Genomic DNA, 16,777 nt, shown 5'->3' with positions numbered 1-16,777 from the left:
AGGTCTTTCTTACATTCAAGGGATGCTTCTTAAAGTAGTGCCCAAACAGTTTTTATATTTGACAATGAAAAACTTATTTACTGGCTGTCAATACTTGAAGGTTTCCTTACAGTTAACTCACTTTTATCCTCACTTTTAGTATTCAGGGGGTTACAGATCTCTTCTAGAGTAATTTGTCGTGCCTTGGTCTTCTTTTCACAGGGCTCTTGGCTTTCAGTAGATGTGCTCCTTTTTCTGCCAAACTCGGAAGCCTGAAAGGTAAATTAAACTAAGTTCAGTTACCTTTTCTCTTTGTTGTCCTCTCAAAGAGAATAATGCGATCAACAACCTCACAAACAGTTCATGTAAAATAATCCAACATCCCATCCTTGGAAGTGTGCAAGGCCAGTTGGAGGGGCTTGGAGCATCCTGCTCCTTAGATGTCTTTCGAAACATGCACTCTGAACACTATGTAAACAGAAAATATATCACCTTATGCTGTTTCATCATTGATCTCTTGCAAGAAGCTGGACTAAATATGAAGAAGTATCTTACAACTCCAACAAAACATAAACACTTTGCAGAGAAGTATACAACAGGTGCTTTCAGAAGCTTGCTTCCACATTTCATACGGTAATCTCAGATGGTTCAACTGGGGAATTTCAAGTTCCTTAGAACTAAGCAGGAACTCCAGCCTCACCAGCTGAGCCCAAAACCTCTACATAAGCAGAGCCCATGTGAGCAGCAGTTTCCATGTCACTGTTAAATACCACCAAACTAACACTAATTAGGAAGCTTTCCCTACACAGGCAGAAAGGTGTAATCACACCTTTCAAAGTACATTGGCACCAAAGGTAACCAAAATAGCTGACTCGAGACACAGGTAGAAAAAGCAAACACCCTTCCAAGGCCAGAAGGGGCTGGAAACAGTAACTACAGGGAGACTGGAAAATATAAATTCAGAATGAAATCCAGCTGCTGAAACAGAGTCCCTTTTCCCCAGAGCTGACACAGAGAGGATATGGATCACTGCAGGCTCTTTTGGCCTTCCACCTCACAGCACTCAGAGCTGGAGTCATCTGAGCTCCATCACCTGGGCCAGGAGCTCAGCTCACTGCATGCCAGAGCTGCCCACAAAATGGGTTTTACTCCTCAGTGTGCCACAAGCCAACAGTGACACACTGGAAAGAGACACTGGCTGTTCCCTCAGTGCTGGGCAGCCCTGGGTGCTCAGTGTGCCCCACAGCTCCAGCACACCCCACAGCTCCAGCACACCCCAAGCCCTTCCCGTGCCATTGTTTACACACAATCCAGAGCTGCTACCTTCCCCAGCACTGCCCCTCTACCAGGATTGACTAGGAATTGCCACACAAGTTGTGTGACCCCAGCCACCATCTGTACCTGCTCAGGGGCAAGGTCTGCTCCTGGCCAGGTCTGTCTGACCTGTAGGTGCAGCTTTTGGGACGATTGTGAACAGAGTTCAGCTGCAGGAGATCTGGACCCTGAGTATTTTGCCAAGTTAGCAATGTATACATAGACATACACCAGCATCTTGATTTACATCCTTAAAACTTGCAAGTTCCGGGATGTCCTTGATTAAGGGATGCAGCTGCTGCCTATCCCACTGATCAGGTCTCATTTCTCACTGACCAGGCTTCAAAGCACACAAAGATCAAAAACCAGAGAACATCCTGACTTAAAATAATCTCAACATATTCCACACTTTGCAGAACTGTAAGACACAATGTGTACCAAGGGTCCAACACCTGAGTGAAGCCCCAGTGACATGGACCAACGCCCTGACTTTGCCCAACTCACCAAACTCCTCCCCAAGCTCCAGCTCCTACAAAACAGGCACATCCTGGATCACAGAATCCCAGGATATCTGGGGCTGGAAGAGACCTCTGGAGCTCCTGCAGCCCAAGGATCCCCTGGAGCAGTGACCCAGCAAGGTGTCCAGCTGGGTTGGCATGTCTCCAGACAGGGACACTCCAGCCCTCCCTGGGCAGCTGTTCCAGGGCTCTGCCCCTCCATGGAAAGCTCTTCCTGCTGCTGGGCTGGAATTGCTGTGCTTTATTTTCTGGCCATGGCTGCTCATGCTGTCCCTGGCACCTCTGAACAGTCTGCCCCATGCTCTGCACCCTTGGAGATGTTGGTATGGATTGATGGATCCCCTCAGCCTTCCCTTCTCCAGCCTGCCCAGCCCAGCTCTGTGCTCAGCTCACACATGCTGCACAGCCCAGATCCTCTCTGTGCTCCCCTGGCCTCTCCAGCAGCTCCGTGTCTGTCCTGCCAAGCTGCTAGCGGGCTGTCTGGCTACCAACGCGCCGTGTCACCGAGATCTACCGGCGGGACTCGCAGCCCGGGCTGCCCGGGCCCTGTGTGTCCCGGACAGGACCCTGGCTCAGCGGGCCGCCTCCCGGACAGGTTCGGCGGGCAATGCCCGCGCTCGCCCCGCGCACCGTGTTGCGGGACCCGCCGCGCTCGCCGCCGCTCGCCGCCGCTCCGAAGAACCTGCTCAGCACGGGCTGCCCCGCGGCCCCGCCGCCCCGCCGGCCCCGCGGCATGGCCGGGCCCCGCGCCCCGGCACCGCCTCCCGCCGGATGCGCCCGCTCGGCCCGCCCCGATCCGCCCCGGCACGGCCCCGGCGCGCTGCGGGAGGCGCGGAGCGGCCATGGCGCGCTCGCTCAACTCCATCGTGGCCGTGAGCCAGAACATGGGCATCGGCAAGGACGGGCGGCTCCCCTGGCCGCCGCTCAGGTACCGCGGCCTGCCGCCGCCGCGCCGCCCGCCCGCACTACAGCTCCCGGCGTGCTCCGCGGCGCGCGGCAACAGGCGGGCGCGGCGGGGCCGCGCGGGGCGCGCTGGGAGCTGTAGTGCCTCGGGAGGATGCTTTGTGAGGCGGGAAAGCGGCATCGTGGCGGCACCGGGGCTGTGGGGTTTGGGGTGGGCTCTCCCTCACGCCGTGGCCGCGGGCTATCGCTCATGCCATAGCCGCTGGTTATCGCTCATGCGAGCACGGCTGGGGCAAAGATCCCGCCTCGCCCATGGCACCGGCCCAGGGCAGGTCCAGCTGCCCTCCCGGGGATCCGGCAACGCTCCGGTTACATTGGGGATACATCACGTTGCAATTAGGGAAGCCGCAAAAAAAAGAGTTAGAAGTTAAGAGAACGTGTTTTTAAGACACGTTGTAACGCAGTTGGTGCTTCCCCGGCAGGAATGAGTACAAGTACTTCCAGAGGATGACGAGCACGACCCAGGCGGAAGGTAACTGCGGTGTGTGGCATCGGCAGCCAACACTGGGGACTCACACTGCCTGCCTTAGCCCAAATTCGGGATTCACACTGCCTGCCTTAGCCATCGGCACCCCAAACTGGGATTCACACTGCCTGCCTTAGCCATCGGCACCCCAAACTGGGATTCACACTCCCTGCCTTAGCCATCGGCACCCCAAAATAGGATTCACACTGCCTGCCTTAGCCATCGGCACCCCAAACTGGGATTCACAGTGCCTGCCTTAGCCTCTTCTGCACACAGCCTGTCCCCACCAGCCTCGGCAGTATTTCTGCCCTTTGTAACCGTTTGGGTTAGGTGAGGAAACAAGATTAATCAGATATTTCAGAGGAGGTGCAGGTGATCTGTAATAAAACAATTTTCAACTCCTTCTTTCACCACAAGAGTGGAAAACTTCACCTAAAGTTTATCTAACGTGTCTTAACAGAAAACACCAAGTCAAAAATGGGTAGGTTTTCACAAGCTGCTTAATTAGCAGAGGTGGTTTGTTTTTTTCAGACTGCAGTAGCTTATCTAATTTGTTTGCCGTAGCTCAGCCTAGCCCTTTGATCCACCCCTTTGACCCTTGTGACAGTAATTCTGATGCATTTTCTGAGTGCTGAGCCATCCCTGTGCACCAGAAAATGCAAGCCATGCTGATAGTGCAGAGCAGAAATACTGTAATTGTTTGTCAGCATGGTAGCTTCGGAGGGAGGGAGGTTTATGCTGTGAAAACTCACTTGTTTGGTAAAGCTTCTGGTCAGCTCAATATGGTCCCTCCTTCTGATTAGATGACTTACTCCATTTTCTGACTTGAAGGTCTTTTCCATAATCCACAAGAATCTTCTAATCTCATTTTGAAACAGTCCTAAGCGAAAGATTTTACTTATGTCTGGGAGACCCGATCCAGCCCTTTGCAACTTTATATGTACCAAAAAAAAGGACAGAACACAATTGACAGTTGGAAGTCTTTTTAGTTGTCTGCAAGTTGCATCTTACCTGGCACAAACTACCTGTGAAAAGATGTTTGAAATAGAATTAAAAGATGTTTGAACAAAAAAGATGTTTGAAATAGAATTAAAAAGAAACATTTTGCCCCATCCTGCTTGCAGATCTTTTGATAAGCTGTGAGCTTGGATGCCAGACAGGTAAACTGCTTCATAAGCAGACTTCTTCATGGATTATGCTGCCGTAAATCTTCACACCAGGGATGTCACCATTGCCTCTGTTGACTCAACCTAGAAACAATGTGGAAAAAGTGACCACTCTGGCATTATGTTTATTTCTCCAACAACTCCATTTCCTCATAAAGAGAAACATTCCTTTCCTCAGTAGCTTTGTGTATAAAAGGCAAGCAGATTATGAATGCTTGGGTTTGGTCACAAATTATATTTGTGGGTGAATGTTAGGGTATGATTGAATGTTAGGGTATGATCAGCTTTAGATTTAATTTGACTGGTTCTTGTCCTAGAAGTTGTTGTGAGATTATGACTCTGTGTGAGACTGCTTCAGTGTCAAGTACCTGAGCAGCTTTGAGCCCAAGACAGGCTCCTCTCTGCACGGGACTCGTGTGAGAGCTGGGGCCTCAGCTTGTGCTTTGGTTCACTGCTGAAGAGGGCTTGGGAGGGGAGGGGAGCTCCATCAGTGACACTAAACGATTCTAATGAATTCTCTCTTGCTCAGGTAAACAGAATGCACTGATAATGGGTAAAAAAACGTGGTTCTCCATTCCTGAGAGGAACCGTCCTTTAAAAGACAGAATTAATATTGTGCTCAGCCGGGAGCTCAAGTAAGTATGATACAAAAAGGCCCTGTAAAATAAATAAAAACCTGCACCAAAAAATGTCTGTAGCATTACAAAATACAGTAGTTCCAAATGTAGCATTTTTGATATCTGGATAGAAAGTGTTTCTGCTGTTGGTTCTGAGTATTATAACTACTTTACTCTTAAATTTTAATTTTTTAAAATTCATTCACAAGGTAATTGTCATTACTTTGCATCATGAGTACTACTTCTAGCTCTACTCACAAACCATTTGATAATTTTCAGTAGTGTTTCTGATTCGTGTATTTAACTGTATTTCTCTAGTTCCTGCCTAGATTGATGGCTCTAGGTCAATTATTTGGAGTCTATTTTTATTAGGATTTGTGGATGAAGTGTTCTTTTTTCAGAGCTCTCTTGTTGAATGCATCACCCACAGTTACCCAAGTACTCTGAAATAAAAATGTCCAGTTGCAGTGGTTTATTGCTTTTGAGGATGTTGATGGATTTGCAGGTGACTGCAAATGTGGGTGGACAGGGAATATTGGCTTTTCAACTAGTTCTGTGGAATGAAACATTAACGTTCTGGAATTCAAGTAAAAATCTACATTTAATTTCTAGATTATCAGAATTTAATAATCTATATTTAATGTATAGATTATGTATTTATATAATAGCTATCTAAATTTCTCATTTATGCTTTTTCAAAAACATGTCCTAAAATTTCAGATTTGTAATTCATAATGCCGCCTAAACTACAGTTAAGTTGTGATCTGCTAAACAATGCCACAGTCAGATGAGACTTCTAACATGATTTGGCAATAACAAGCACTTCAAAATAATTAACTAATGCGAAATTTTTGGTTATTTGTTAATTCAGCAAAGCACATTGTGTGTCTAGATTGTATGATGATCATGATGAATTGTCCTTTATTTCTTTGGTAATAAAACTTCGCTTTTTCTAGGGAAACCCCAAAAGGAGCACATTATCTTTCCAAAAGTCTGGATGATGCTTTGGATCTTCTGGATTCACCAGAGTTGAAATGTAAAGTAGACATGGTTTGGATCGTGGGAGGCTCTTCAGTGTACAAGGTACATTTAGCCTACTCCTAAATTACTCATTTTCTGTGATGGGATGAGGATGAAGTTCCTGTTACTGCTGCTTTAGGAGGTGCTTTCCCTTCACATGACCAGCAAACTGCAGTGATTGCAACAGAACAAGTCTCAGAGAGTAAGATCTCAATTCTCAGGTTCAGAATACCCATCCAGAAAATGAACATTGCTCTTGCCAATAGGCCAGTGTCACGCAGATGTTGTGCTTTTGAGAGCTCCTCTTAAATACCTAAATTGCTAGGTTTTCCAGGCAAAGCCCATATTGTTATGTTTATTTTACTGAGCCCATATTATTATGTCTATTTTACTGAGATTGCTGACTGACCCTGCAGAGGATGTGAAAAGAAAAAAAAGGAAAAGTGCTCCACCAGAGTATGGCTTTTTGTACATGTAAATGGGTAAGATAATAGGATTTAGAGAGAGCTGAGAGGTCATGGTGTTACCAATAACAGGAGATAATCATACAACAAAAGGTCGCACTCACTCTGCTTTCCCATCCAGCAGTGTTCCTACTGCTCCCACTCCCTGGGTCAAGAATTGTAAAGCAAAATCTTTTTAATACTAAAGGAAAGAGTGCTGCTGTCCTTTCATCATTATGAATATGCTGGGAGATACACTCCACTTGCTGTTTGGCACTCAGACATTAGGTGTGTGATGGCAGTGCCATCATGCACTTGGTGGAAAATTGGGGCTGATACTGTGCCTTGTGTATGGGGTAGGAAAATGCATTTTCTGATATTTCGTGCCTTTACAATTTGTGCCTTTCGTGAGCCCCTTCTCTGTGTCTGAGAAAATGCATCTTTTGCAGTGGAAACAATGAAGTAGTTAGAGATTGTTAAGACTGTAAGAAAAATGAGGAGCATATACAAATGGCACTGCTGTTACACTTCCTTTTTCCTGTTGTATGTGGTGAGGTTCACCTTATATTCAATGTGCAAATGCATTCAGTGTATGATCAGATATCATCCTACAGAAGTGACATCCCTCTGTCACAGCCATGACAGAGCCTGTTCCATCCAGAGGTTTCTGAGAGGGCTTCTCCTCACAGAGGGCACAGCTGCCCAGCAGGAGCCAGAACCTGGCCATGGCTGCTGCTGCAGCTGTGAGCAGGAGCATTTGCCCCTTCAGCTGCAAAGAGCTGTTGCTTCTGCTGTATCTTCCAAGAGTACCTGTCTTGGAGGCTTCTATTTTAACTATTTTTCCAGCATCTGGCTGATACTTGGGAGAAACTAATGCCTTTATTTAGACTACTACTCACCAGTACTCAGATTATAAATTGGCAGTTTTGATCAAGAGTAATTTGGAATGTACTGTTTGTGCTGATCAGCACCAGGAAATGTGTCTTAAAGAAGTAGAAGACCTGGTTACCTTTGACATGGAAAAGCATTGAGAGAGCTGGGAAGGTCCAGACTGTAGAAGAGAAGGCTCCAGGGAGACATCAGAGCCTCTTCCAGTGCCCAAACGGGCTGTAGCAGAGCTGGAGAGGGACTTTGGAGAAGGACCCAGAGTGACAGGACACAGGGAATGGCTTCTCCGGGGTTAGATGGGATATTGGGAAGGAACTCTTGGCTGTAAGGGTGGACAGGGCTTGGAGCAACCTTGGATAGTGCAAAGTGACCCTATCCATGGAAGGGCATTAGAACAAGATGGGCTTCAAGGTTCTGTCCAACCCAAACCCTTCTGTGGTTCTAAAATTTCAGCTGTTTCTCCACTTTCAAGCATCTATTCAGGACATTTCAAAGGAAAGTTTAATTCATTAGAGAGAAATCTGACAGTTTTATAGATTCCTGCGCTTACACTAGCTTTGTTAACTGAAAGGGTTTGATGGGAACCATACACCTCTACCAAAACTGCAGGTAATACTTTTAGTGTCTGTATTGAAGATGCACAAAGGATTTTACAGGGCTATTTCTATTATGTCATGTAGAAATGTGTGGGAAGTAAAATAGGAATTGGTTACTGAAGTGAATAACTTTATTCACTAGTTGAATAAAGTTGTAGGTATTTGGTTTTCAAGCATTATTTTGATCTCAGTATTTTGTGTGACCCAAAGGTTGAGAAATGATTTTGTTTATTAATACAGGCCTGTGCTTGTCTGTAGAAAGGGTTACCCCATTTTGGTTATTCAAGCTGTTACAGGACTTACCTACAGAAAACCAAGTCTGTTAGAAAGTAGAAAGTAGTGTCAGACAGGAAGGATGTTGACATGAGAGCTTCTTGCTGCTGTTTTAGATCAAGGCAAGTGCTTGCAGGTGGCAGAGTTGCAGTGGAATCTGCCTCCAGCTTCTCTGTTAGGATTGTGTGTGTGACCCTGTCATCCTGTGGGCAGGCAGCATGGCAGCACAGCTTGGTCTCTGCAGGGAAATTGTTCTGTGGGTTGCTCACTCCTTGAGGCACAGTGATTTTCAGTGGGGATCACTACGAGAGGGAGCTGCAGACATCCATGGCACTTAGGTGGAGCTGCTCTGACAGCTCTCAGGGGCTGCCTTGGGTGTTGAAGGAGGAGTGGGAAGATGTGGGGATTGTTGGTGTCCTCAGTGCAGCTGCTCTGCCCAGGTTGGTGTGTGGTCCTTGGCACAGTGACATCCCATTGGGGTCCTGGGGAACAGGAAGTAGATGCAGAATATACTGCATGTGAGGGTGCACAACTGAGCACAGCTGTCAGAAGCTACAGCAGCAGCTTTGTCATTGCCAGACAACACCTCCAGGCTCCACATCATTATTTGAGATGGCAGCTTACTGTCCTGTGGGCCGTTTTAACACAGCTCCTATCCTTAGCTCCTTCTGATCAGTTCATCAGCTTGGCTTGGGGGGATCTGCCATGATCAGGGCTGTTGTCACCAAGCTCTGGGAGCAATCCTGCAAGCCCTGGGTGCCCTGGGCCATTCAGGATTCCTGAGTACCTGCCTTACCTGTGCCTTGTGCTTGGTTCAGACACCAGGCTGAAACACCAGCCAGACTTGAGCTCACCCAGGGAGTTGGGCCAAGCTGCAGCAGCTGCCCAGCCGCCTAAGGGCAGTTTTGGGACACGAGTGTCCAGTCAGTCTCAGGTACAGGTGGCTGCAATGCCCTGCACAGCCTCTATGAACTGAGGCAAGCCAAGGTGCTAGAGCATGTGCTCCAGGATGGCATTTCAGGACAGGATGCTGCCTGCCAGGAGTGGGATGGAGGCAGGGGACTGCTCCTGTTCACATAATTTTCCTCCTCAGACTGCAGAAGAGGGAGGATCAAGTCTGTGAACATTTATAAGGGCACAGAGCAGCCATCTGTTTGTTAAAGCCATCTCTCCCACTGTTCCTCAGTTCTCAGGGACACAGTTCTCTCCAGGGGGTGGGAGGGTTGGTGTCAGCTGCCTCAGGTCCTCTGTGAGCTCTGGTGGCCATCCAAGACTGTTGCTGTTGAGCCGCTAGCAGAGTAAAGAAGAACCAGTTCTCAGTGGCAAGAAGGAAAGACCTTTATTGTTTTGATTTCATCATATATATAGAGTTTTCAAAGGTCACCCAGATTGGTCGGCCAGAAGCCTCCCCCTAGGCCTGATTGGCCAGGCCTGCACCGTCCAGATCTTGGGACACTGTTTTTAATAACATCCAAACTTTATCTTTATTTATAAAACACAAAAAGAATTCTCATGGGAAAAGCCTGTGCTAGCCACAAAGACCCCATATAGGTCACGCTGGTGCTGGGCTCAGAGACACACTCTGGGAAACTGACCTGACCTCTGCAACAGGGAAAGGTGGAGCAGTGGTGTATTGGTTTGAAAACAAACCAGTGGGAGATCACAAGTCAAGATTGAAATTAAAAATAAGTGAAATAATACAAGGAAAAAGCACTGACAAAGTCAGATACAACCTAACACCCTGTTAGGGTGGTAGTAGCAGTCCAACTGAAGTAGTCCAGTTGAAGCGGTGATCCTGTGAAGGTCTAGTCTCCAGCTGAAGATCCAGTGGTAGCTCTCGTCCTCTGGGAACCCAGTAGACAGGGCTGGTTCAGGCAGTTCCAAGGCCAGGTTATATCCAGGTGGGAACACCTGGTTCCTCCCTCCTGGGCAGAGCATCCCACAATGGGATGAGATAAGTCCATGAGTCACACGGTGGGTCCCTGATGGCCCATTGTCTGTCATCCGGAGTGGGCCATTAGCAGGTGATAGCAGCTAACGGCCCACAGCTGGTGGTAATAGAATACTTAACTACATCTATATTGCAACCTAGGACAAGTGGGGACAGGGAGAGCTGGGTGGAGTGTTGGTATTGACGAGTGAGAGCAGGAAAGATTAAAAACAGCTCCCAGATTAAAAACAGTCCAGTGAGGATTCAAAAAAACTCATGTTAGTGTCATCTGCTTGAATTTGACCGAACACTGATCCCCTCATCAGGTTTATAATCTGTTAACATAGCCACAGGGCAGTACTGATGCCCCCAGGGAAGCTTTCGGACTTCTGAAAGCACAGGTTTACCCACTCAATTTGCTTGGATCTTTGTGCAATGCCATCTGGGTCCCCTCTGCAATGTTCTGCACCTCTTGAGTTCCAGGAGTTGGGGTTGCTGTTGTTTGTATGGATGAGGAGGGAGTAGCACAGCAGTGGTCAGTAGGTTACAGCAGTTATGAACCTGTTACACATCATCATAGGCACTCTGTGATTTTGTGTGAGCACTTCATGTTTTGAGGGCTGTCTGCTGGCTTGTGAGTGCTTCTTTTGTGCTGGGAGGCTTGTGGTGCTGGCTCACTGATTACTTCTGGCTGTGGAGTCCCTCATAGCTGTTTGAGCTTTTCAGACATACAAGAGCACATTTTCTGGTTTGGTTTCATCCCCAAGAAATTTGGTTCATGGATATCAAACAGGCTTTCAGGTGCAACTCAAACATGGTGAGTGGGGACAGTTGGAAGGTTCATTAACAGTTGGAGTCAGTGTTGGGATTCTAGGATTCTGTGATTTCAAAAGCAGCTTTCTCTTCTGAGTTAAGACACTGCAGCACACTGTGTGGAGATATTGTTTTTTAAAATGAGAGGTTCAGGTCTTGGCCTTGACTCTGAAAAGTAGTGCTCTCTGGACATCCTAGGGGGTCAAGGACTCACAGAATGTTTTAGCTTGGAAAGGACTTGAAGGCTCATCTCATTGCCAACCTCCTGCCATGGGCAGGGACACCTTTCACTAGACCAGGTGTCTCTGAGTCCACTCAGTATAAATCATATCAGTCTCTTTTAACTATGGTTTAGACTGGTCAAAAACAACATTGAGGTTTTACTAGGAATAGGAACTGCAAGTCCATCACATCCGTACGTATTAAATAGGGTCTTTAAAAAAGCAAACAAAACACAACCAACAAAAACACACAGACATACACACAAAGGCACAAAAAACAATAGACCCAGGTGTCAGGTTCCTTACGTGCATGGTATGGTTTTATGATGTGTGGAGTGAGTATTGTCAGCATTCCAGCAGCCCAGCACTGTGCATCCTCCAATTTTTCTTTGCTCTCAAGAAAATGGTACCTGAGCTAGACAGGTCAAGTCTGAATTGAGTATCAGTGAGGAACTACTTTATTCCTTGTGGAAGTGACAGTGCTTGTGATAAAGCTCCTTTGCCACCCTGCCACATCCTCAGCAGTATTTTGCTGGGGCAGTGTCAGGCCTCGATGAATAGGCTCCTTTGGAGGCTCCACCTGTGGAAGGTTTTATGATTGATACAAAATTTACTTCTCTGAAGTTTTCTGAAGTTACCGTCAGAGAGCACTGAGGACTGGGTGTTCCCAAAGGAACAGGAGCTGGACCCCATGGTCAGTGATTGGAATGGCAGGGACCTCCCCAGCCAGGGCTCAGGGTGATGGGACAAGTCCATGGGGCAGGATCAGGCCTCCTGACCATAACCATGTCAGGCATAGCCTGGAGATGACCAGGCAGGGCTGTGGGCACAGGCTGAGGCTGGGTCAGGATTGTATCCAGTGGCTGAGTTAACTATGGACTTAAATCCCAAAGCAGGGGAAAGTTGCACTGAGCAGAGCAGAGCAAGTGAAATGGAAGAGCATGTTTGTCCTTGGCTGTTGCATGCTCACTGCCAGGCACTGGGCACTCCTAGCTGCTGAGGAGGAACACGTGGCCTGAAACCAGCTTGAGCCTCTTGCTCTTCCCCAAGTTCTTTTCTGTTTGTTGTTTACTGTTCATGGGCAAACTGTGCACAGAGGACCCCAGAGCTGGTCTGGCAAACTGAGGAAGCATTTGCCCTTCTTTTATGAACATGGGGATAGTGGCACAGCTGGTTGGTTCACTCAGCTAATGAAACCATTTACCTAGAACAGAGGTCACCATCTGGTCTTCTTTGGGTTACATTCAGCTTTCTTTGCAACGCCTGTGGTCAGTCCTTTCCAGTGCTCTTCCCTGGCCTGTTGTGGGGGTAGAGAGTTCTTCATGAAGATGAATTCCCGGAGTTTGATAAGAAGTTTATTTATTCTGCTGCAAAGCAGAAGTATCTCTGTTCACAGAACACATTTTTATTTGTGAAGCAGATAATTATCCTTCTGTCATTTTGCAGGTGTAAGTGTCTCTTCTTACCTCCTTGTCATTACTTAAGCAAAGGAAAATACTGGTATTTATGTACAACCTGGATGGACACCAGTTCAGTGCTGCTGGATGCTTGTGTGCTGTGACTTACCCCTTTCATTTTTAACTGTTCTGTAGTAGGGCAGCTTTTCTACAAATTAACCTCTCAGCAGTGGTAACAATTAATTTTATTGGATTCCATTTGTCATTACTTGGTTCCTGGGCTTATTGAAGTAGTACCTAATAGCCTGCTGCATGGTGAGTCACCTTCCACAAAGAGCATTGCTCGTTGCCAGTTTTAGGGAAAGGGAGGAACAGCTGCAAGCTTTTCAAAAATATATTGTAACCAGTGCCAATGTAGCTTTTAATGGCTTGTTTTAATAGCCACAAAGCCTGGAAGAGCTGCTTTTTTTTCGATCCCAAGAAAAATGTCTGTTCCTATCTCCTGAATTTGTTAGTGAGAAGCTCACCTAAACACTTGTGGTCTTAAATATTCTCATCCAGAGAATTTGGAAACGTTGTAAAAACTTTCAGCACATGTCATCATTTTGCCACAGTCAGAAGATCCGACTTTGGAGTTAAACTAACGGGTAATTAGTGCTCTGGAATTGCAACTAATGCAGACTAAAAATACAGTGCAAATCCCTAGCAGTGATATGAATTAAACATCAGAACAAATTACCTTCAGGTGTAGGCATCTCGCACTGCCTAAACCTTCCTGTCTCTCAAAGAGGTGTGATCCAGAAATTGCTTGTTGTGACTGGGCCTACTGTTCCTTTCTTCAAACAGGGCCATTCAGATTTTGTTCTTAACTTCTGTCAGATTCCCCAGAATACATATTGAGAATGTCTCAGAATACATCTGACAATACATATTGCTGCCACTTACCAGGTGGAACTGACACAGGGCAAAATTATCCCTTTAGAAAGTGCTCTTCAGCAGAGTCTAAAAGAGGAGATTCAGAATGTAATTTTCACGGCTTTGCTAAAAGCCTGTGATACATAAAATTGTGCCTGAGTTTGTGTTGTTTCTAAAGGCAGCAATGGAGAAGCCAATTCATCATCGATTGTTTGTGACAAGAATCTTGAAGGAATTTGAAAGTGACACGTTTTTTCCAGAAATTGACTATAACAACTACAAGCTTCTTACAGAGTAAGTACCAAAATGCATACCAGGCTTGTCTTCAGAATAATCCGATTTGAATGTATAAGGGTTTTATTAAAGCCGTGTTGGTTTGAGTTAGAGGTGAATTTTTCCCCAGAAACATTCTTTACTAACAGCCTGGAATGTCACCACACTTTGCATAGAGGTTCTTGGAACTTGCTGTGTTCTTCAACTTTCCTGTAACCTTTACAGTAAAGAATTGTCTATGTCAGTTTGCTCCAAAAGTAGCTTTTTCTTATTGTTTCCTGGTTTAGAATTACTCAAATATTTATTAAGCTTTGTAACACTCAATATGTTGTTCGTAAACAGTATTTGGCCTCTGAATGTCTTTGATAAATTGCCAAAGACAAATTAAATGGGTTTGACGATGGGGGGTTGAGCTATATAGATTTCTAAGGTTATTCCTTTTCTCTTGAGAAAATTACTTCTTCCTAACAAATGTAGTAGGAAAAGGTGTACAAAAACTTACAGTTTCTGCCATTCACTGTGGTTTCTTCTATATTATCCTTGTCATATTCCAGTCGTGCTTTTATGTCCTCTCCAACAAGATTACATCCAGCAGGCACTAAGGAGGCAGGAAAAATTCAGACATCTGCCTCAAGAACGAGGAAGGACTGGACCTGTTCCTCTTCCTGCTGCTCCTGTTTTGGCTCCCAGCTGGTTACAGACCAGCAGTGGAAGAAATAGAAAGTATGAGGAGTCAAACTCTCTGCAGGGGGCACAGGAATGGATTAGCACAGCTCTGGGGGAAGATAGGCAGGGGCAGGGAAGAGGGATGCAGGACAGACAAGGTGGGTGGGGAGGATGAGTCACATTCTCCAACTCCAATTTATTCTGAACTACTCAGTGCTCATTTGAGATCTGACCCCAAAACTCCCTCTCTCCCTCTTGGCTGTTCCTCAGGTATACATTGTTTTTGGCCAATGTACTGAAGTGAACATTTGGTGTTAGAACATGATTTGTGAAATAACGGGTAATTTCCTCACTAAAGTGGAAACCTGACGATGCCAAACCTTACCAAATAAATTAAAATGTATCTCTCCCTCAAAGTCAGTATTACTCATACAAAATCCTTGTTCTTTCACGGGGAGACGAAAAGATTTTTGAAAGTGTCTGTTAATAAGAAGTGCTTTAGAAAACCTAGAATACAGAGGAATATTTTATATGGTAGCAGTCAGCTGCTTGAGTAATCTCTTGCAGACTTGTAAAAAACCTTGTCTTTTGTATTTCCTCTAAACTAACTTAGGAAAAGCAAGGCAAGAAAACAAACCAAAGTGTTCCATATCCCTTCTTCCTTGGCAGATATTTTGAATACCATGTTGGAGGCTTTAATAAAAATGCTGGTTAACTTTTTGTTAAGCTAAAAATGGGGGGGTTATTTTGTGTCAGAGTATGCTTTCTTTTTATAAAAGAAAGCATACTCTGCATATAAATTGTGGATAGTAGTTAATATGATTCCTAAAAACAGTGAACCTGTTCTAAAGACAGTGTTTTCATTTCCTTTTCCAGGCAACTTGCTTTCCTAGTTGATTGGATAAATTAGAGGTGAATCACAGTGATATTCTTATCTATTTGTTGGCTTTTGCTTTTTCTTCTCCTCTCTCCCTAGGTATCCAGGTGTCCCTGCTGATATCCAAGAAGAGAATGGGATCCAGTACAAATTTGAAGTGTATGAAAAAGCTGCCATGGCACAATAAGTGAGGCATTCTGTACTTCCATGTAAGGGCAGACATTTTAAATAATGAAGTTTTACTGGATGTTAAAATGTATTAAATTTTTTGAAGAAAATCATGCCTGATAGTAAAATGGTTCCAAAACCCACACCCCACAGTCTGAAGGTACATCCTGCAGTGGGAAAGGGGTCTGGAGTGTGAAGGAGGTAGAGCTGAGCAATTCCACAACATAGATTGCATGAGACCTTGCATTGATCTTACAATCCATGGCAGCATCCCTGAAAATTCCATGGGTAAAGAAAGGCATTAGACTATGCCAGAGCTTTTCTACTGAAACAAAGAGTTTTAGTATCTCCTAGTTCAAAACACCCAGCACTGAGAAAGCATCAATCCTCCCCAGCTTGTCTGGGATGTTGTGTACATTTATAACAGCCTTTAAAATGTCTTGGTGTAGAGGGAAAGGTAATCAAGCCCAGCAGGAGAAGGCGAGTCTGGAAGTGTTACGTAGCAGTTGAGGGATGCACTGATCCTTCCTGTCACTCCAGGGTGCACCCCTACAGGATCACCAGTCCTGCTCCAGCACCTGCTCCAAGTGGGCACCCCTTCCCATGGGACAGGTCCTGCCTGCTCCAAAGGGGTTTCCCACAGGATCACAGTCTCCTTCCTGCATCTCCTGCTGCTCAGGGCTGTGAGTGGCACTGTGCTCTCCGTGGGCTGCAGGGGAATCTGCACAGCAGCGCCTCGAGCAGCCACTCTGCTCTCCTCCTGCCTCAGCTGGGGGCTGCAGGGCTACCCTTCTCGCTCCTCTCAACACACCTGTGGTTCCCCACAGGCTTTTCCCCACTTTCTTAGCTGTGTTACCCCAGAGGTGCCACTGCCCCTGATGGGCTCAGCCTGGCCAGCAGCAGGTCCATCCTGGAGCTGATGCCATTGGCCCCATGGGGCACAGGGGAAGATTCCAGCAGCTTCTTGTGGAAGCCACACCAGTAGCCCCCTGATCCCCAAACCTGGCCATGCAAAGCCAGCACAATCTGGTAAAGAAGCTTTAATATTTCCCTGGCTTCACAGCCATGAGAAGGCTTTGCTGGTCTCATAAAAAGTCACTGTGTCTGTTTGACCGCAGACAATTCACAGTGGAAGAAAATATACATTGATTTCTTGAGATCTGTGTTCCTATGCCCCTGCCAAGCATTATCAGTAAAGATGCAGTTCATTTGTCAGTGTGATTTTGAATACTCTATGTGGTAAATATGGATTATAAACAATAGTGGAGTAGTCC

At 46.1% G+C, this 16,777-nt stretch overlaps 2 protein-coding genes across 7 annotated transcripts in view; one reads left to right on the top strand and one right to left on the bottom strand.

Moving 5' to 3' along the window:
* MSH3 (mutS homolog 3) overlaps positions 1-2,703 on the bottom strand; it is a 91,108-nt gene extending 88,405 nt beyond the window's left edge. For 3 of the 4 annotated variants that reach the window (XM_085043171.1, XM_085043173.1, XM_085043172.1), the window contains exons 1-2: positions 2,442-2,593; positions 122-251 (exon numbers count right to left, since the gene is read on the bottom strand). In XM_085043171.1, the coding sequence (XP_084899297.1) occupies positions 122-251; positions 2,442-2,546 (235 nt within the window). In that variant the 5' untranslated portion in view covers positions 2,547-2,593. Of the gene's footprint in view, positions 1-121; positions 252-2,441 lie in introns of all 4 variants that reach the window. The other variant, XM_085043174.1, reaches the window with a different exon arrangement.
* DHFR (dihydrofolate reductase) lies at positions 2,601-15,613 on the top strand. Of its 3 annotated transcripts, XM_085043175.1 has the most exons (7): positions 2,607-2,739; positions 3,197-3,246; positions 4,936-5,041; positions 5,980-6,106; positions 13,698-13,813; positions 14,347-14,515; positions 15,435-15,613. In XM_085043175.1, the coding sequence occupies exons 1-6, from the start codon at positions 2,654-2,656 to the stop codon at positions 14,510-14,512; spliced, it is 651 nt and encodes a 216-aa protein (XP_084899301.1). In that variant the 5' UTR covers positions 2,607-2,653; the 3' UTR covers positions 14,513-14,515; positions 15,435-15,613. The 3 variants fall into 3 exon arrangements, with proteins under 3 accessions (XP_084899303.1, XP_084899301.1, XP_084899302.1); XM_085043177.1 differs by lacking the exon at positions 3,197-3,246 and having other exon boundaries at positions 2,601-2,739; XM_085043176.1 differs by lacking the exon at positions 14,347-14,515.
* The last annotated feature ends 1,164 nt before the right edge of the window (positions 15,614-16,777 follow it).

This window comes from Lichenostomus cassidix, chromosome Z (assembly GCF_008360975.1).
Source record: "Lichenostomus cassidix isolate B80296 chromosome Z, HeHo_3.0, whole genome shotgun sequence".
Lineage (NCBI taxonomy): Eukaryota > Metazoa > Chordata > Aves > Passeriformes > Meliphagidae > Lichenostomus > Lichenostomus cassidix.
The sequence above is the reverse complement of the archived record's forward strand: the minus strand, read 5'-3'. Positions and strand labels throughout refer to the sequence as shown.